This window comes from Physella acuta, unplaced genomic scaffold (genome assembly GCF_028476545.2).
Source record: "Physella acuta isolate Inbredline_101_S28 unplaced genomic scaffold, ASM2847654v3 ptg000464l, whole genome shotgun sequence".
In the NCBI taxonomy this organism is placed as follows: domain Eukaryota; kingdom Metazoa; phylum Mollusca; class Gastropoda; family Physidae; genus Physella; species Physella acuta.
In genome coordinates, this window is record NW_026731983.1 from 38,559 (window position 1) to 57,281 (window position 18,723).

General features: G+C 33.9%; 1 protein-coding gene across 1 annotated transcript; it reads right to left on the reverse strand.

The window, feature by feature from the left end:
* Positions 1-65: 65 nt before the first annotated feature.
* On the reverse strand, positions 66-18,723 carry LOC131943678 (ADAM 17-like protease). The gene is made up of 24 exons (XM_059303892.1): positions 18,609-18,723; positions 17,593-17,716; positions 17,171-17,304; positions 15,985-16,073; positions 15,722-15,816; positions 14,738-14,814; positions 14,195-14,316; positions 11,857-11,955; positions 11,190-11,285; positions 10,798-10,915; positions 10,109-10,213; positions 8,742-8,747; positions 8,155-8,273; positions 7,340-7,403; positions 6,650-6,788; positions 5,808-5,909; positions 5,121-5,183; positions 4,680-4,768; positions 3,656-3,777; positions 2,765-2,852; positions 2,433-2,521; positions 1,619-1,702; positions 1,380-1,444; positions 66-628 (listed from the first exon to the last, which is right to left on the reverse strand). The coding sequence occupies exons 1-24, from the start codon at positions 18,649-18,651 to the stop codon at positions 295-297; spliced, it is 2,466 nt and encodes an 821-aa protein (XP_059159875.1). The 5' UTR covers positions 18,652-18,723; the 3' UTR covers positions 66-294.

Below are 18,723 nucleotides of genomic sequence, written 5' to 3' on the forward strand. Positions count from 1 at the left end.
TAAAAAGAAATGAATACAAATAACTAATTAAGTCATACAATTCACTGCAAATAAGTTACAGCTTAAAGTAAAAGCTAGATAATGTGCATGGGTTATATAGCTAATTAAAGTGTTACTGCTACTTTATTTATAAAAAAATGTATTATTACTCTTAGGGCCTTTATTAAAAAAAAAAAAAAAAAAATTTCAATGTCACAACAAAAATAGAGTTTTTTCTGTATTGGACTGTCTTCATGCAATCACTTCTACAAAATAAAATTCCAATGCTGGCTTGCTCTCTAAAGATTCAACGAATCACTTTATGTTAGTTGAATCCTGCCTAGGTTTGTCTAGTGTTTGGAGCTCTGTTGACAAACTAGGGTCCCCACCTGAAGACCCTGACACATTGCCTTCTACAGACTCTTGATCTGAAGCCTTTCTAACAGAGATTGATGCATTCCTTATAAATGGGCCCTGAATACAGGCAACCAAACTTTCTTTGGGTTCATTTTCCTGTGGCGGAACTTTTATTTTTTTATGTCTTTTTGTTGGACGCCTGAGCTTTTCAGAGAAGGTGGTTCCTTCAACTGTGGTGTCTGTCTTGACAGAGGTGGCTTCGGAATCTTCACTATGTCTTGTGGTGTCTTGGCTAAGTTTCAGTGGTAGAAAACAAAACAGTCACTGAGTAGGTTAATTAATGAAAGTAATAAAATATTTTTCATCTCATTCTTCAAGTTTCAAGACCTGGGATGAAAGGGCCACAAGATCTTTAGAGCTAAAGTGATTATTTAGACTTGCGGGGCAAAAGCTGGCTACAAAAACTTGTGGGCCAAAGATGGTCATTGAAATCTGCAGGCCAAAACTAGCTATAAAAGTGTATAAGCCAAAGATAATTGAAATCTGCAGGCCAAAACTAGCTATAAAAGCGTATGGGCCAAAGATCATTGAAATATGCAGGCCAAAGCTAGCTACAAAAGTGTATAAGCCAAAGATCATTGAAATATGCAGGCCAAAACTAGCTACAAAAGTGTATAAGCCAAAGATCATTGAAATATGCAGGCCAAAACTAGCTACAAAAGCGTATGGGCCAAAGATCATTGAAATATGCAGGCCAAAACTAGCTACAATAGCGTATGGGCCAAAGATCATTGAAATATGCAGGCCAAAACTAGCTACAAAAGTGTATAAGCCAAAGATCATTGAAATATGCAGGCCAAAGCTAGCCACAAAAACTTGTGTTGTGGGCCAAAGCGAGCCACAAAAACTTGTGGGCCAAGGATAGTCATTCAAACTAATGGGCCAAAGGTTGGAACTCTACCATGGTAAGAAAGACAACTTCATTGTAAATGTAAAGAGCTGTTTATCTTGACCTGGGTTAATTAAATAAAAATGTTAGCTACCTCTCAATTAAGAACTGTTTATCTTCTTTCACTTGAATAACATTGGCTACTTGCTGGATCCTCTTCTGGTGAATAGAATAAAAACATGACCTCAGGATGAAACACAAAAATGGCCTTGACAAAAAAATATGCTTAGAGGAATAGCAACATTATCTACAGAGTTAATTAAATAATTTTAAAAATAGGAGAAAAGTTTCTGTTGAAGAAAATATAAATATAGAAAAAGAGAAAATGCTTACAATGTGAGCTTTATTAACAGCAGCTAAATTGTATCGGAAAATGCAGAAAAATCTCCTCTCAACTTTCTCCCGACTTTCAGAATCCTGAGAAGTTTTGAAGTTTAACCCTTTTTAAAACTGAATATTCTATTCAGGGACATACTAGAGTCTTAAGCCTAGGAGTTAGGAGGCTGTTGGGTTAGCAGCTGGGATCCCTCTCTCCCGGCCATGCCATCCCATAATAAAGCAATTTAATGTCTTTAAAACTCAGACTTAACATGAGAAAAATATCAGTTAAAATAAATTAATGAAAGATATTAGGCTTACAAACAGTCAACAACTTTGGCATTTTTAAAACCAGTTACTTTTTCTAAATCGATTTTTGATGAGTTTATCATTGAAAAGCTATGTTAAAATAATAGGTTTTATACCTCTTCCACTGAACAGTGGTTTAAAATAAAGTAGATGAAATCTTTTATTTCACCAGACTATCAGTGGACACAAAAGTTTATCCTATAAGTGATATACCCTTTACTTTGTGATTACAATTATTATTAAAATATAATTCACTATTTTTAAATAATAGGCTTTTTGGCCTCCCCCCCCCACTTGCTGCATGTGTTACTGCTTCATATTTGGCCTATGGGTCCCCACATGTATTACTTAAGGTATTGCCTATGGACCCTCACACTTACTATGTAAGCTACCACTACAACCTTGGCATTTGGGCCACCACAATCAAACAGGCCATTGGGCCACCACAAACAGGCCATTGGGCCACCACAATCAAACAGGCCATTGGGCCACCACAAACAAAACAAACCATCACACTTACTAAGTTATAAACTACCCAGGAAATTGGTATCCAAAACAAAGAAACCACTAAGATGACCATTAAAACAATATTTGACTTCAAGAATTCACCTGAAATTTTTAAAAAGCAATTACGACATTTAAAATATGTTCTTGGTTTAACACAACTTGAATATAATATATTACTATATTTTAAAATAATTTATGATTGGCATCAAGCGAGAGAAAAAAATATGGTTTGCTACTTGTATTAATTTTCAATTTGTTGTATTTTATATGTCCTATTTTATTTACCACACAGATAAAGAACCATATAATCAGGTTAATTAAAAAATGATTGAAAACCCATTTTACCAAAACTGTAGCTTGATGATGGGATGGTCTGTAGGTAGGAATATATCCTCATAATGGTTGATGTGATGTTTCTCTTACACTCTCCCCCCTGAAACAAAACAAATATATCCTTGAAGTTTTGATACACAAATACACACTTTGTTCAATGGACAAATAGCTGTAAGTTCCCCTGTTCAGACCTGATGGTCCATAGGGCAAGTGAGGTAGAGTTTACCTGTTTGTTATCTCGGCATTTGAAGGGATAATGTGGTCAGCACTATGCCCAGCTGCCTTTACTTTTGTAAACCTGAGTTGGGTACCCATCAGAGCTGGGTGGACTCATTTTTGTTCTGCAGACTTGAACCTGGATTTGAACTGAAGACTTTCAGGTTATCAGTCTGGCTTTCTAATGCTTGGCTACACCATTCCATACAACAGCTGAACTAAGAAATAAGTCTGAAAGGTTTCTGGTGGGGCAGATTAAAGGGATGCGTGAATCTATCCTTAGGCCACTTTGAAATATTCTCTCATAAACATTTCACTTTTTAGCTATGTGATTTATTTTGAGTAGGTTTCTAGGTAACTACAAAATTGTTTAAAGTACATTAGCTGTATTCCTGTCTGTTTGACAATTGACTATATTTTCAAAAAAAAATACTTATTCTTTCTGCCTTAATTAGAAAAATAACTTTTGTATTATAGAATAAAATCTTCAGCCTAAATTTTAGCTGAGTAACAACATTGTGATAATTTTGCAGAATATCTAACAGATAGATGTTTTTTGCTTTAACATTATAATTCATTACGCTTTCTGACACCCCCCCCCCCCCTCACCCCACTGAGTGTGTGATACAGTTTATGGACCAGCCCGAATTAATCTCAAAGCTTCAAGATGAGCAAAATAAAGTCTACCTCGCAGTAACCATAGTAACAAGGGCGTCCATCCAATAAAATTTGATCTGAATATGGCTTACAAGGGCCTGGTTGATTGGGTGAGCTGTAATCAAAACAACACCACTTGCATGCATTGTCACCTGTCAAAACAAACAGTTTGCTTTCATTGAAGCCACACAGAGTTCAAAGGTTACAGATTCATAGCTGCATGTGATAAAGTACAGTTAAAATCAACAACACATGGTGAATTAAAACTTGTTTTTTTAGGCCATATTAGCTGGTTAACCTAATTTAAATACATTTGTACCTCGATATAAAAATTTTATTTGTTCTGTAACATTGCTTGTGTATCAAACTTTCATCCCTAAACTTAATGGAACTGAACTAAAATTCACTGAACATAAATGTCCTTAAATGCTACTTAATAATTTGTTATTAGTTTCGCTTAATTTAATTTTTGTGAGGGCTTTTCTTTTCAATGGTCTTCGCTTTACTTTAACTTCAGCAGTTCATTTAAAACAAAACAAAAGGAGGTTTGTTTTTTCCTCCTTTCCAGAATGTTAAGAAAATAAGTTAGACATGTGTCATGAAATAACTGAAATGGCAAAAATTAGTTTGCTTGACTGCTAAAATCTAAAATAAAATAGTCTTGTGCGTGCCGGGTACCACTGTTGAGATACTACTGCACAAGGATTTAAATGGTGAATTATCTAGCAAATTTTGTTAAGCTTTTATCTATCAACCTACAACTCAACAAAACGGGAGGGGATAGTACACAATGCCGGCAGTTTCTGCCTATAAATGTTTTCAGCTGCAAGTGGTCTGGTATTTTTTTTAATATAAATACTTTTTTTCTTTATGAGAATTTGAGGAAAATCATCAACTCTATAGTTTTCATTTCATTTGGTTTCATGGCTACTGTTCATTAGGTCTGATATAGACACAAGTCCTTTACAAGATTTTTTCTTTAACTAAAATGAATGATATTGCCTAGACACATGCAAGATTATTATTCTTTAATGACTAAAAAGAATGATATTACCTTGACACATGCAAGATTTCAAGGACACATTTTCTTTTATAGACTTGACCTCACAGAATCCTAGACATCTTCCTCTGTAGCATAAACCTCTGTCATAAATATACAGCATCAGTAGCATACAACATGGCTTAGAATTAAAAACTTTGAAAAAAATGTTCATTTCACAATTGCTGTTGACTGGTTCATGATAAATCCATATCCCAAAATATTTTGGTCTATTTCATTTCCATAGACCAAAGTTGAACAGAAGTCTTTAGCCCCAATTCCAATAGATTCAGCCTTTACACCCAAATCCCCAATTTTTACTCAAACCTTAACATTTATTTATCTACTAACAGAATGCAAAAATTTAAGGTTACTAATTAATAAAAATATTTTTTTACCTTACAAAAGAAAGTAGGCCTTTTACAAAGAATAATTAGAAGTAAATGTGTTACCAACCCATCAAAACACGGAGTCCAGTCCTGAGCATTCTTTGGTAGGGGACAGGAATAGCTATTTCCACTGTATTGTCAAGATGTATGTTATTATAACAATGGTAAAGTGTTCTATTTACAGTTAATCGCTTAATTTAGACATTGGCCTACATATTAACATGATAGATACACCCAGTAGTTTTAGAACCCCTTTCTAAAAATAGCACATCTCTAATAAATTATAATACTGATTTAATTGGCTGATAATATCCACACTGCACCCTCTAAAGGTTAAATGTGGGATAGCAAATAAAACACTACTAGGGCGTGAGTGTTGTTAGGTATAAGATGTTGCAGTGGTTGTATGAAGAATTGCATGTGTCTTTAAATGTGAATAACAAATATATTTGTGGAATCATCTTCCTTCATGTTATTCTAGGTAGGGGGTTAAAAGAGATCACCCACCCTCACACAAACACACTATAGGTAGCGTAACAGCACCAACGCCAGGTCTGCTGTAATACAATGAACTGATCCACTACTTGCAAACACTCCTTTTCTTGCGCTCTATATTGTCACTGTTAAAACACTTATATTTTCTTGCACTCTATATTGCCACTGTTGTAATACTCATGATATTTCCTTGCATTCTATACAATACAATGCACTACCTGCAAACCCTCCTTTTCTTGCACTCTATACAATACAATACCTGCAAACACTCCTTTTCTTGCACTCTATATTGCCACTGTTGTAACACTCGTGATATTTTTTTGCCATCCTGCAGTTCTGACAGCACTCGGTGTTCATGTCACTGTCACAGGTAGAAGAAAAAACAACATCACTGACATTGGTGGAAGAAAAAACAACATCACTGACACAGGTGGAAGAAAAAACAACATCACTGACACAGGTGGAAGAAAAAACAACATCACTGTCACAGGTGGAAGAAAAAACAACATCACTGACACAGGTGGAAGAAAAAACAACATCACTGACACAGGTGGAAGAAAAAAACAACATCACTGACACAGGTGGAAGAAAAAACAACATCACTGACACAGGTGGAAGAAAAAACAACATCACTGACACAGGAGAAAAAACAACATCACTGACACAGGTGGAAGAAAAAACATCACTGACACGTGTGGAAGAAAAAACAACATCACTGTCACAGGTGGAAGGAAAAACAACATCACTGTCACAGGTGGAAGAAAAAACAACATCACTGACACAGGTAGAAGAAAAAACAACGTCACTGACACAGGTGGAAGAAAAAACAACATCACTGTCACAGGTGGAAGAAAAAACAACATCACTGACACAGGTGGAAGAAAAAACAACAGGCTGATGTTTGTCAAGAATCAATCCTATGTTTAAACAACTACAATTTTTTAAAGAACTTTCTTAACAACTTTACATTAATAAATACTTAAAGTCTGGGCTTTTGACATAGAAGGGCTCATGTCTTTGTTTTAGTGTTGCAGGGACAGACCAGAACTGATAACAAAAGTATCTAATGTTCGCTGGGACATACCCACAGTAAAAACTCACCTACACTGTACCCCAGGTGCCAATGTGCAGCTACTAGTGCAGCAATCATCAGCATTAGCAATGCCTAAGGCTCCAGCATCACACTCTTCACCGGGATCTACAATCCCATTACCACAGAAATAAGAAATGGAACTTTTTTCTGTAAAAAAAAATCCGGATTTTTTTTTTTACTTTCTTTATATTTTCAAAGATTAATTTATATTTTTGATGCATTAAACATAAATTTAGAATAAAATAAAAAACAATAGGTATTTAAAAGTATATTGCCATCTTTTCATGATATGGGGATGGGAAAGGATAAAAGGCGCAATATGTATGTATATATATATATATATATATATATATATATATATATATATATATATATATATATATATATATATATATATATATATATATATATATATATATATATATACACATATATATATAAATATTTATACAAATAAATATATAAAATACATAAACAAACACACATATATATGTATATATATATATATATACATATTTTGGGCCTATATACCTATACATCTACATACAAGTACACATTTATATATCCCTCACACACACTCACTCACTATAGGTATACACATTTTGTGGTTGTGTGTTCAAATAGAGGATTATTTTTTAATTATCATGAAGGACAAATATACAAGTAGCAAACTAATGCCAAAGTACTGAGTACATTACCTACTAAGCAGTAGGCATAACTCAATCGATCACCAATTTCTCTCAGAGAACAAGGGGAGAGTACCTGTGAAAACCATCAAGGCAAAATAAAAGGGGAAAAAGATTAGGAAAATGTCAACCAATAGAACTGATCCTATCCTTAAACCAAGTTCCAGCATAACTTTAACCCTAATTCTAACCAAACTACTAAACCTGATATTACAATTCTATCAGCTACACAATCTTTTTTTTTCCTTTTACGCTCTTCAGTATGTAGGGAAAATGAAGTAGAGTTCATTTGGGATAATGGGGTCATTCCTGTGTCCAGCTCACTTTACTTTCCAAATTGTGAGTCAGGTACCCACCAGAGCTGGGTGGAGTCAGGTGAGCCCTACAAACTCAAGTCCTGTTAACAACATAATCATAAGAAGTGTATGGGACAGCATGGCTAAGTGGTAAAGAGCTAGACTGCTAACCCGAAAGTCTCAAGTTCAATTCCGGGTTCAAGTCAGTGGAATGTCCCTGTGTCCACTCAACTCTGATGGTTACCGCAAAGGTGGCTGGGTATAGTGCTGACCACACTATTCCTTTATATGCGAGGTCTCTGAAACAGATAAACTCTACTTCATATGCCCCATGTGTCTTGGGCATTAATGGGAAAAGGTGATGTAGAAAAATGTCCCTTGAAGACTTCCATACAACATATTGCAAACCTTTACATTTCTTTTAGATTGTAGTTAAATAGTAAAATGTCCTTTTTGACACAAAATTTCAAAGACTTTTATCATTTTGATTTTATCAGTTTGACAATTGAGGGAATTTAATTAGTAAATTACCTTGTGATTAGGGTTCTGCCCCGTGACAGCTCTATCCCACATCAGATACCTGCCACCATCTTCTGTGGGAGGCAAACACTCTCCTGTGTCTGGGTCATGATTTGACCCAAATATGTGACCTAAAATTACAGTCGTACAAAATAAACTTCATCATAAAAACTCGACAAGCACAAAAATATACGCCTACTAACCTAAAAAGAACAATAGGTAAGTGATAGGCTACTTCATGTTCAGTAACATTTGTACCTACTTAAATATATAGGCATATTCAGTCGTATATATTTATATATTTAAAAATGATCATATATTCAAAGGATATTTTATATTGACATTATCTATCATTTTTACGATTATTTTCTTGGTTTTGTTGAGTTCTATAAATTTATTTTGTCGCCATTTAGTATTCTGCTATTATTTTTTAACATGTTTAATTTAGTATGAAGATCTTTTAGAAAAAATTTGTACCTTCTCACTTAACTTTCAACCGTGCAGCATGAGTTTAAAAATTTCTAATATATATATATAACAAAACAATAAAAAAATGTGAGAAAAAAAAACAACTGAAATAATAAAAAAACAAAACTTACCAACTTCTGCAAGAGACAAAATAAAGAAATTGTATCAATTAGTAAAATACTGCATTTAACATAATGCCTAACCTATCATGAACAGTAAAGACAGTCATTCACAGTAGCAGAAGGGTTGGGGTTACCAAGGATATGATCTGTTTTACACTATTAAAATGGGTTCTAAAAAGTCTATAGTTATATTAAAACCTAATCCAATCCTCCAAAGGCAGTTTTTGATAATCTGCCAATTTTAATGAAGAAATCTAGTTTTACAAGCAGCAGAATTTGTAAAATAAGCATGTCATATTTTATGAAAGCTCCCCTAAGCAATTTAAGAACTGAAATTCTAACAGTCATAGATGAGTCTTTGTCATTGTAATTGAGCTTGGATATAGGTAGGCCTATAACACTTCAATAAGTAAGCTTATAAGCTAGACTATGTAGCAATACCAGACAGAGAAGACAGGTAGGCCTATAATAATTCAATAAGTAAAATTATAAGCGAGACAATGTAGCAATAACAGAAAGAAAATATAGGTAGGTCTATAACTTTAGATTTAGGCCAACAAAGAGCTTGGTTAAACAATAGGCTACATTTGGTATGGCATAGACTAAACTTGTACAAATAACAAGTTAAATTTCAGATTTGCTATAGCACTAAACAAAAAAAGTGAGGAAAATATGTATATATATAAACGGTAGCTGCAGTAAGGTTTATGCAGAAACTAATAATAGTTAGTTTGCTCACAAATTTGCAAAGATACTAAAACGACTTGTTTTATTACTATTGACAAAAAATTAGCAATCACTTGGTATAATTGTAGACTGTTAGGCTATAGCACCTGCGCTAGACCTAGACCTGATAGACTAGCACTAGACGACTAGACTTACCATGTGCCATGACTAGGTTAAACTGTAGACTTGGTATGTCACCATCCAAGTTGTCTATACCTGACGAGACTTGATAGGCCCTATAGGCTAGCACTAGACAGGTCTATAGCACTAGACTTACCGTGTGCCATCACTAGGTTAAACTGTAGACTTGGTATGTCACCATCCAAGCTGTCTATACCTGACGAGACTTGATAGGCCCTATAGACTAGCACTAGACATAGACAGTCTGTAGCACTAGACTTACCGTGTGCCATGACTAGGTTAAACTGTAGACTTGGTATGTCACCATCCAAGCTGTCTATACCTGACGAGACTTGATAGGCCCTATAGACTAGCACTAGACATAGACAGTCTATAGCACTAGACTTACCGTGTGCCATGACTAGGTTAAACTGTAGACTTGGTATGTCACCATCCAAGCTGTCTATACCTGACGAGACTTGATAGGCCCTATAGACTAGCACTAGACAGGTCTATAGCACTAGACTTACCGTGTGCCATCACTAGGTTAAACTGTAGACTTGGTATGTCACCATCCAGGCTGTCTATACCTGACGAGACTCCAGTGTTCATTACCAGATAACCTCTCACAGGCACTGGAAAATTGGGGGGGGGGGGGGGGAGAGAACAAAATAAGTGAAAACTGTTTCTATTTGGATATACGAGATAGTTTAGGGGAGGTCACTCCTGCTTAAATTTTAGAATAATACATAAAAATCTTAATTTTAGATTCTCAAATAAAATCTAACAATGTTTAGAAAATCTTTTAACATTTAATTAGGAATATATTAAAAATATCACCAAATATTAATTATTTTTAGAACAACGCATAGAATAAACTAATTATTAATTGGTTCACATATTATAAAGGTAAAAGTCAAACTATGTTTTCTGTTATGTAAAGGTATTAGGTAAACATATGGGATGGCTGGGAGATAGAGAGCACCAATGCTAATCGTGGGTTCAAGTCTGTGGGATATCCCTAAATCCACCAAGCGGCTAGCTCTGAATGATGTTAGAGAAAGTAAAAACAACGAGGCATAGAACTGACCACCCCTTCATATGCCAAACTCACTAAAACAGGTGAACTCTACTTTACACGTCCGCCAGGTCCGAAAGGGTAATCTTCATTCTTTATATTAATGGAATGAACAGGTAGGAAGTAAAGAAAAAAGCTTACAATGGCATACTCCCCCTATGTAGGCCATTCCTAATATACGGCCGGGCATCGGATAACTAGTCAGTAAGTGGTGGTGGCAGTAAAAATCTTCAACGTAACTGGTAAAATACGAAAATGACTGCAAAAGAAATTATTTTTGTTAGAACTATTTACCATCTTTTCTGCCTATATGACAAGTACTTGTGAAAATAGAAAGTTACAAGTGAATATAAAATATGAAATAGAATGTTTCACATCATTAGTTAATTTATCGGCTATTTATTGAAAAGCAGATATTTTTAATTATTTAAATTAAAGATTATTATAGCTTTTATTTTTTAAAAACTGATAATTTTTAAAAACAAGGACATATAACACTAAAACTAAGTGGACAGTATAAAAATAATATTTACTTTATGTTTATTTCGCATTTCCCACCTAATATCTTTGGCATTGAAGTGAGGCTGTATAGTGTCTGCTGAATATGTTGGAGTCACATACAAAATTAGCTGCAAAAGGAATCATTTTCACATCATACGTGGTTGTAAATTGGTTTTCTTTTTACAAGCTTTTACTTAGGTCGCTTAATGTCTGCAAGGGGAAAGGGGTCAACTTCATTTAGAATTAATTGAAAGACAAAATTGTCGGCAAATTGTTTTTTAAAACTTTAAAACTGACATACTATTTTATGTTTTAAATTCTTGTTACTGTTGGGGGAAAAAAAAATTAAGTTTAAAAATCCTTTACATTAGCACACGTAATTACTCTAAAAATAAGAATATTAAATATATATATATATTTATATATATCGCTTTAAAGACTTATAGAAAAAGCATTGTTCAATTATGAAATATCTAACACATTTTAGTCAAAGACATAAGCAAGTGAAGGTCAGTGTAAGACTTTAGTGTGTGACAGTCAGTATAAGACTACAGTAAGTGACAGTCAGTGTAAGACTTCAGCGTGTGATGGTCAGTGTAAGACCTATATGTGTAGGATGGTCAATAAGTAATAGTAAGTGTAACATACATTAAAGACAGTATAAGAAATTTAGCAGATTACTTGCTAATATTAACATACCATCCCTATCTGAAGACCTGCGCCTTCAATAACATGAAAGTTCCTGTCTACAAATCTGGACCTTCTATATATTGCATTTACATTTTCCACAAAAGTAATCTAGTAAAAAAACAAATATTAACACAGATTTAAAAAGTATTATTGCATTTACATTTTCCACAAAAGTAATCTAATAAAAACAAATATTAACACAGAAGTAATAGTGGATTTACATTTCTGACAAAAGAAGTCTAGTAACAGCAAACATCGAACCCAAAAGTGAAAAGTATTAATTCACTGGGCTATTCTCAATAGAAATCACAGGACATATTAAACTATAAATTGGATTCGCTTTGCTATGCAGTGAGCATACTAAAAATTCTTTTTCTTAAAGATGAGCTCTACTGCATCAATTATGCAGACATACAGGTTTGAAAGGGAAATTTACTTTGATAAAGTCAAGTGATGAGCAACCCGTCAGATTCATTTATCAGCTTGTATTACAAATCCCAGTGCTAAGTTAGATCAGCATGTATCAACAAGCAAGAAGTTAATCCTAAAATACCCCCACTGTGTATCAACAAGCAAGAAGTTATTCCTAAAATACCCCCACTGTGTATCAACAAGCAAGAAGTTATTCCTAAAATACCCCCACTGTGTATCAACAAGCAAGAAGTTATTCCTAAAATACCCCCACTGTGTATCAACAAGCAAGAAGTTATTCCTAAAATACCCCCACTGTGTATCAACAAGCAAGAAGTTATTCCTAAACTACCCCCACAGTGTATCAACAAGCAAGAAGTTATTCCTAAAATACCCCCACTGTGTATCAACAAGCAAGAAGTTATTCCTAAAATACCCCCACTGTGTATCAACAAGCAAGAAGTTATTCCTAAAATACCCCCACTGTGTATCAACAAGCAAGAAGTTATTCCTAAAATACCCCCACTGTGTATCAACAAGCAAGAAGTTATTCCTAAAATACCCCCACTGTGTATCAACAAGCAAGAAGTTATTCCTAAAATACCCCCACTGTGTATCAACAAGCAAGAAGTTATTCCTAAAATACCCCCACTGTGTATCAACAAGCAAGAAGTTATTCCTAAAATACCCCCAATGTGTATCAACAAGCAAGAAGTTATTCCTAAAATACCCCCACTGTGTATCAACAAGAAAGAAGCTATTCCTAAAATACCCCCACTGTGTATCAACAAGCAAGAAACTATTCCTAAAATACCCCCACTGTGTATCAACAAGCAAGAAGTTATTCCTAAAATACCCCCACTGTGTATCAACAAGCAAGAAGTTATTCCTAAAATACCCCCACTGTGTATCAAGAAGTTATTGCTAAAATACCCCCACTGTGTATCAACAAGCAAGAAGTTATTCCTAAACTACCCCCACAGTGTATCAACAAGCATGAAGTTATTCCTAAAATACCCCCACTGTGTATCAACAAGCAAGAAGCTATTCCTAAAATACCCCCACTGTGTATCAACAAGCAAGAAGTTATTCCTAAAATACCCCCACTGTGTATCAAGAAGTTATTGCTAAAATACCCCCACTGTGTATCAACAAGCAAGAAGTTATTCCTAAAATACCCCCACTGTGTATCAACAAGCAAGAAGTTATTCCTAAAATACCCCCACTGTGTATCAACAAGCAAGAAGCTATTCCTAAAATACCCCCACTGTGTATCAACAAGCAAGAAGTTATTCCTAAAATACCCCCACTGTGTATCAACAAGCAAGAAGCTATTCCTAAAATACCCCCACTGTGTATCAACAAGCAAGAAGTTATTCCTAAAATACCCCCACTGTGTATCAACAAGCAAGAAGTTATTCCTAAAATACCCCCACTGTGTATCAACAAGCAAGAAGTTATTCCTAAAATACCCCCAATGTGTATCAACAAGCAAGAAGTTATTCCTAAAATACCCTCACTGTATCAACAAGCAAGAAGCTATTCCTAAAATACCCCCAATGTGTATCAACAAGCAAGAAGTTATTCCTAAAATACCCCCACTGTGTATCAACAAGCAAGAAGTTATTCCTAAAATACCCCCAATGTGTATCAACAAGCAAGAAGTTATTACTAAAATACCCCCACTGTTTATCAACAAGCAAGGAGTTATTCCTAAAATACCCCCACTGGTATCAACAAGCAAGAAGTTATTCCTAAAATACCCCCACTGTATCAACAAGCAAGAAGTTATTCCTAAAATACCCCCACTGTGTATCAACAAGCAAGAAGTTATTCCTAAAATACCCCCACTGTGTATCAGCAAATACCCCCACTGCAACTGAGCTTAGACAGACCTGAAACAAAAACATGCACACAATCAAGTCAAGTTACATACCATCAGGGAGGAGCAGGTTAGGTACTGTTTCCTACAGCGCCTAGAGAAGAAATGGTAGTCTGCCACATAGTACATGGAGCAGGTATCCCTATTTTCTTCTCTTCTAGGACGATTTGCACTGCCTTGAGGAAAAAATGTGTTCATTTTAGCATTACGATCTGATATAAACAGAGACACATTTACTGTCATAAAATTATCATCCAAGCAACAGTAATGAACCCACTAAATGAAGGTCATGAGTTTTATTTTGTTTCTTTAGCTAATTTCTCCTCACCATATAACCATATTCTTATGTAAAATAAAGTTATGCATCCTAACCAGAATATATACTTCACTTTTCTATAAACTCCACTCCCCCATGTAACACATCACAAGTCTCTAAAAAGCTATTTTAAATTATTTTAGGTAAAATAGACCTATAATATAATAATGAAATATTTCACAAAACTCTATATCTTACACAGCTTTGTTTAACATTATAATGTTGTATTTTTAACATAGAAATATAGATTACCATCATTTAAAATGGAAAACAAGACAAACCTTTACTATGATGAGCAAATGTTCCTCTACTCTGTCTAACATGCAGCCCTGCAAAATCTTCAGGATATTTAACACCACTGTAAATAAAAGAAGTATTGCTTATTAAAGTAAGAGAAAAAACATGTTTAATGAGAAAAATCAAAAGAAATAACTTGGTTACTGCAGTTTATAAAAAGGTAAAAGTGCTAGTCTAAAATAATAATGAAATTTGTGAACAACTGGGCTCATACATAAATGAAATCACATTTATTTTTGGCATATTTTTTGTGCATGCCCTACCCCATCCTTATAAAAGAATATCATGTTTCAGTCTCTCCCCCCCCCCCCCCCCCCTTTTTTTTTCCTGTCCATTATTAAAAGCATTACTAATGAAATGTAAATTTTAGAAAATACAGGTCAAAATGAACAATTTCATTCTACATTCTAGAAGAAAAAGTCTTTTTAGAAAAAATTTTCACACTTTGCTATAGTTTATTATAGGCTATATATGATTTATTTGCTTAGTAAAAATAAGATGCTGTGGTCATGAGTGGTTCCTTTTTACCAGTGATTAGCTCTTGAAATCAACTGGTCTAGCTCTGCTAACAGGATGACTTTTCACTTATATTGGTCAAAGGATGAATTATTCAAAACTTTTGGTTTTGGTCTCTTTGTTTTTCAAACAGAAAGCAAAAAATCTTGCAGTTTTTCCATTTCATCAACAATGATGCTCTTTAGGTTTTTATGCCGAATCTTAGGAGAGATAAGTTGCATTTTAACTAATAATCTTAACATAAAATAGCACTTTGTTTCTGTCAGTGTCAAGTTACACAAATGGTAATAGCTTTTGGTAGGAACACTAGCAAAACCAAAGTCTGACTTTATTTTTTAACAAGCAGGTTACCAGTTTTAGTATATCAACCATCTTGAACAAAAAAAGCAAGTAAAAATTGTTCATAAATAACTCAAAATTGTGTTTCTAATATTCTACTTAAAAAATCCTACCAGTGAGATCCTTCGCTCTTTAAGTCTGAACCTCTGTAAGCAATAAGGGTGTCATTATGAAGGTTTTCATAAGGTTTTAAAAGGTTTCTTGCAGGCTAGGAAATCATACATAAATTTTAAGCAAATTAATGATTACTTAATTACTAAAGTTTATTTCTGTATAAAGATTCAATTCAAATTAACATTGAATTGATATATATTTTTTGATAATTATTTTATGTGTGGCTAAGACATGCACACAGACAAACATACATCAGATTTACCTCCACAGTATAAGTTTCATTGCCATCAAAAATAATGATAAACCAGAGAGTATCTTCTATGTGGGCATTTACTGATGATTCTGTATTGTCTGCAAAAGAATTATCAAATTATCAGCCCTTTTTAAAAAATGGCAGTACAGCAATACATCATGGTTAAGATGAGTGTTAGCATTGGTCAGTTTACAAGTACACATTAGCATTGTTACCTCTCTAACAGCATTTTTAAAGTCATATTTAGATGTACAAGAATAAAAACATAAAAGAAGAGAAATACTGACAATATAGGTGGACAATTTTCTGTTATAAAGTCATCAGTATAGCTGATGGTATTATTTTTTTATGTGACAGGTTGTGTGGTGAATTAGACATACAAAAAGTAGGCTATTTAAAGACACAAAACTTTAATGATAGTTGATATTAGTTAATCTCTAAAAATTTAATTCTTGACTATTGCAGAGGAGAAACTTTGTCGTCAGCAGCGACCTGTCTTAGCCGCCAGTCCTTACAATAGGAAACACGTCTAAATCGTCACAAGGCTAATATTCAATTATCAAATTTCTCTCAGCCAAAGCTTCACCCCAGATCTTATTTCAGCCTCCCCCCCCCCCAGATGACATCACCTATTACTACTACTAGGGGGAGTGGGGTCCCAATCCTATGCATACATTAAATGTGACCTCTAATACCCTGGCAACTCTAACAAACATAAACACACATCCATAACTGTTTCAACTTTTATTTAATATAAAGACATATCTTTAGACACCTTAGGGCCATTTATCTAAAAGTAACTTAGTTTATAATGGGTCACTGTCCTATCTATGGAATCCCCAGTTCAGGTCAGGTGGGGCTCCATCTCATCCACCCCTATCCTTTCACCTCATGCCAAAGACCAGCTAGGTAAGACTTAAATGCCTTCCTATCGAATTAAGGCCTGTACCAAGTCAGGTGGGGGATAACCCACTAACATCAACAATGGACTCAGTTATAACAATTTTGATCTTAGTCTAAACATATAACACTTATTATCAAACATCAATATATAATCTAAACTTAAAATATAATTTATTAAAAAAAAAAACAATAAATTATAACATAGGCATAGACCAATATAAATTATTTTAAAATTAATTGTGATGGTAGTTTCTAAAGTCTATTAAACACTTTTAAAATCTTAGTTGCCAACCTGAAAGATGTCCAGTGAAGATTTTACTTTGATCTATGTAATAAGAGGTCATCCTACCATCTCCATGAACAAGATGTGCTTTAAATCCTTTGGCTAGTACATCAGTGCCTGATTTAAGTGACACATGAAACAGTCTGGAAAACATATTTTTAAAAACTATTTCACTATTATTAATAGAATAGTTCTTTTACATAACAGCTTATAAAAATATGATTTCAAAAGAACACACTCTCTCTCTCTCTCTCTAGATATATATATATAAACATATACAATTATATATATATATATATATATATATATATATATATATATATATATATATATATATATATATATATATAGCTCCCCAGTTTGCTCTGAACCCCAGTGTTCAAATTAGGCTATGAGCCAATAAATTTGCTAAAAGTATTGTTTTTACATACCTGCTGAACATTTTAAATTTCAGATGCTTTAATAAAATTTGATTCCCATCGGACCTTTTAACATGAGTTGAAACGCTAATGTGGGTAAGGGTTTCATAATATTTTAAAGGAGGTATACTTAAAGCTTAAGTAAAAAAAAAGTGTATAAATTAGGTTTTGAAATGACACATTATCAATTGTTATTTGTACATGTTAAGCTTAACTTAACCAAATGATTTACAAATGGTGCTAAGTTAACCTAGAAGTTATTTCTTTAAAAAATAAGATAAGATAATGCACTGATTATTTAAATAATTATATATCAATGGCAGGGATGGCGCTATCTATAAGGTGAACTAGGGCACGATCCATATGGTGCACAAAAACGTGTTATAGCCATTTATAAAAAAGTAAATACTAATTAATAACTTTTATTATATTTATATTATATAAACTATAGACAGGGTAATATACAAAGGTATAGCAATCTATTTCGGTGCCAAGAACCCCTCCCCAAATTAGGCCTATAACCCCCCCACCTCACTCATTTGGAAAGATCTGGGAATTTTTTACCCTCCAATTGTCACGCTTGTTAATATAATGAGATAATTATTGTATTTAATCTAAATCTTTTAATTTTAGATAATATTAATTTTAGAATATAAAATATGCTTATATTGTTTACAGTTTACCAAGAGTGTAACCTGTTTATAATTAATAATCAACATAATAAGCTAATAATATGATGGCATGGTCAAACGGTAAAGTATACCAAGGCTAACCCAAAGTTTTGAGGTCGAATCCGGGTTAAAGTCCACAGATCGAACATCCCTGAGTCCACCCATGACTAACGCATATGTAGGTAGGTACTAACACTAGGTAAACACATCTGGACATAGTGCTGACCACACTATCCCTTTTTATGCTGACTGCTGAGGTATAGTAACGAATGTTTACGAAACTCAACAAATGTTATGGTGAGATTACCAGCACTTCATCTAATTAATTAATTAAATTATTATTAATTATTGTACCACCTGGGAAAACAATACAAATCAGCGAGAATGACAGAAAACGCATTGCCAAGTTCAAGTAAGTTGAATAACTGAGTAGCTTCTAGAGCTAGAATAATCTAGCAAGTCTTGATATTTT

Coding starts and splice junctions, on each gene's coding strand:
- LOC131943678 (XM_059303892.1), bottom strand. CDS start 18,651: ATGCGTTTTCTGTCATTCTCGCTGATTTGTATTGTTTTCCCAG. Junction 10,916..11,189: donor AAATGCGAAATAAACATAAA/GTAAATATTATT, acceptor TTTCTTTTGCAG/TCATTTTCGTATTTTACCAG. Junction 2,853..3,655: donor GTTACTATGGTTACTGCGAG/GTAGACTTTATT, acceptor GTTTTGTTTCAG/GGGGGAGAGTGTAAGAGAAA.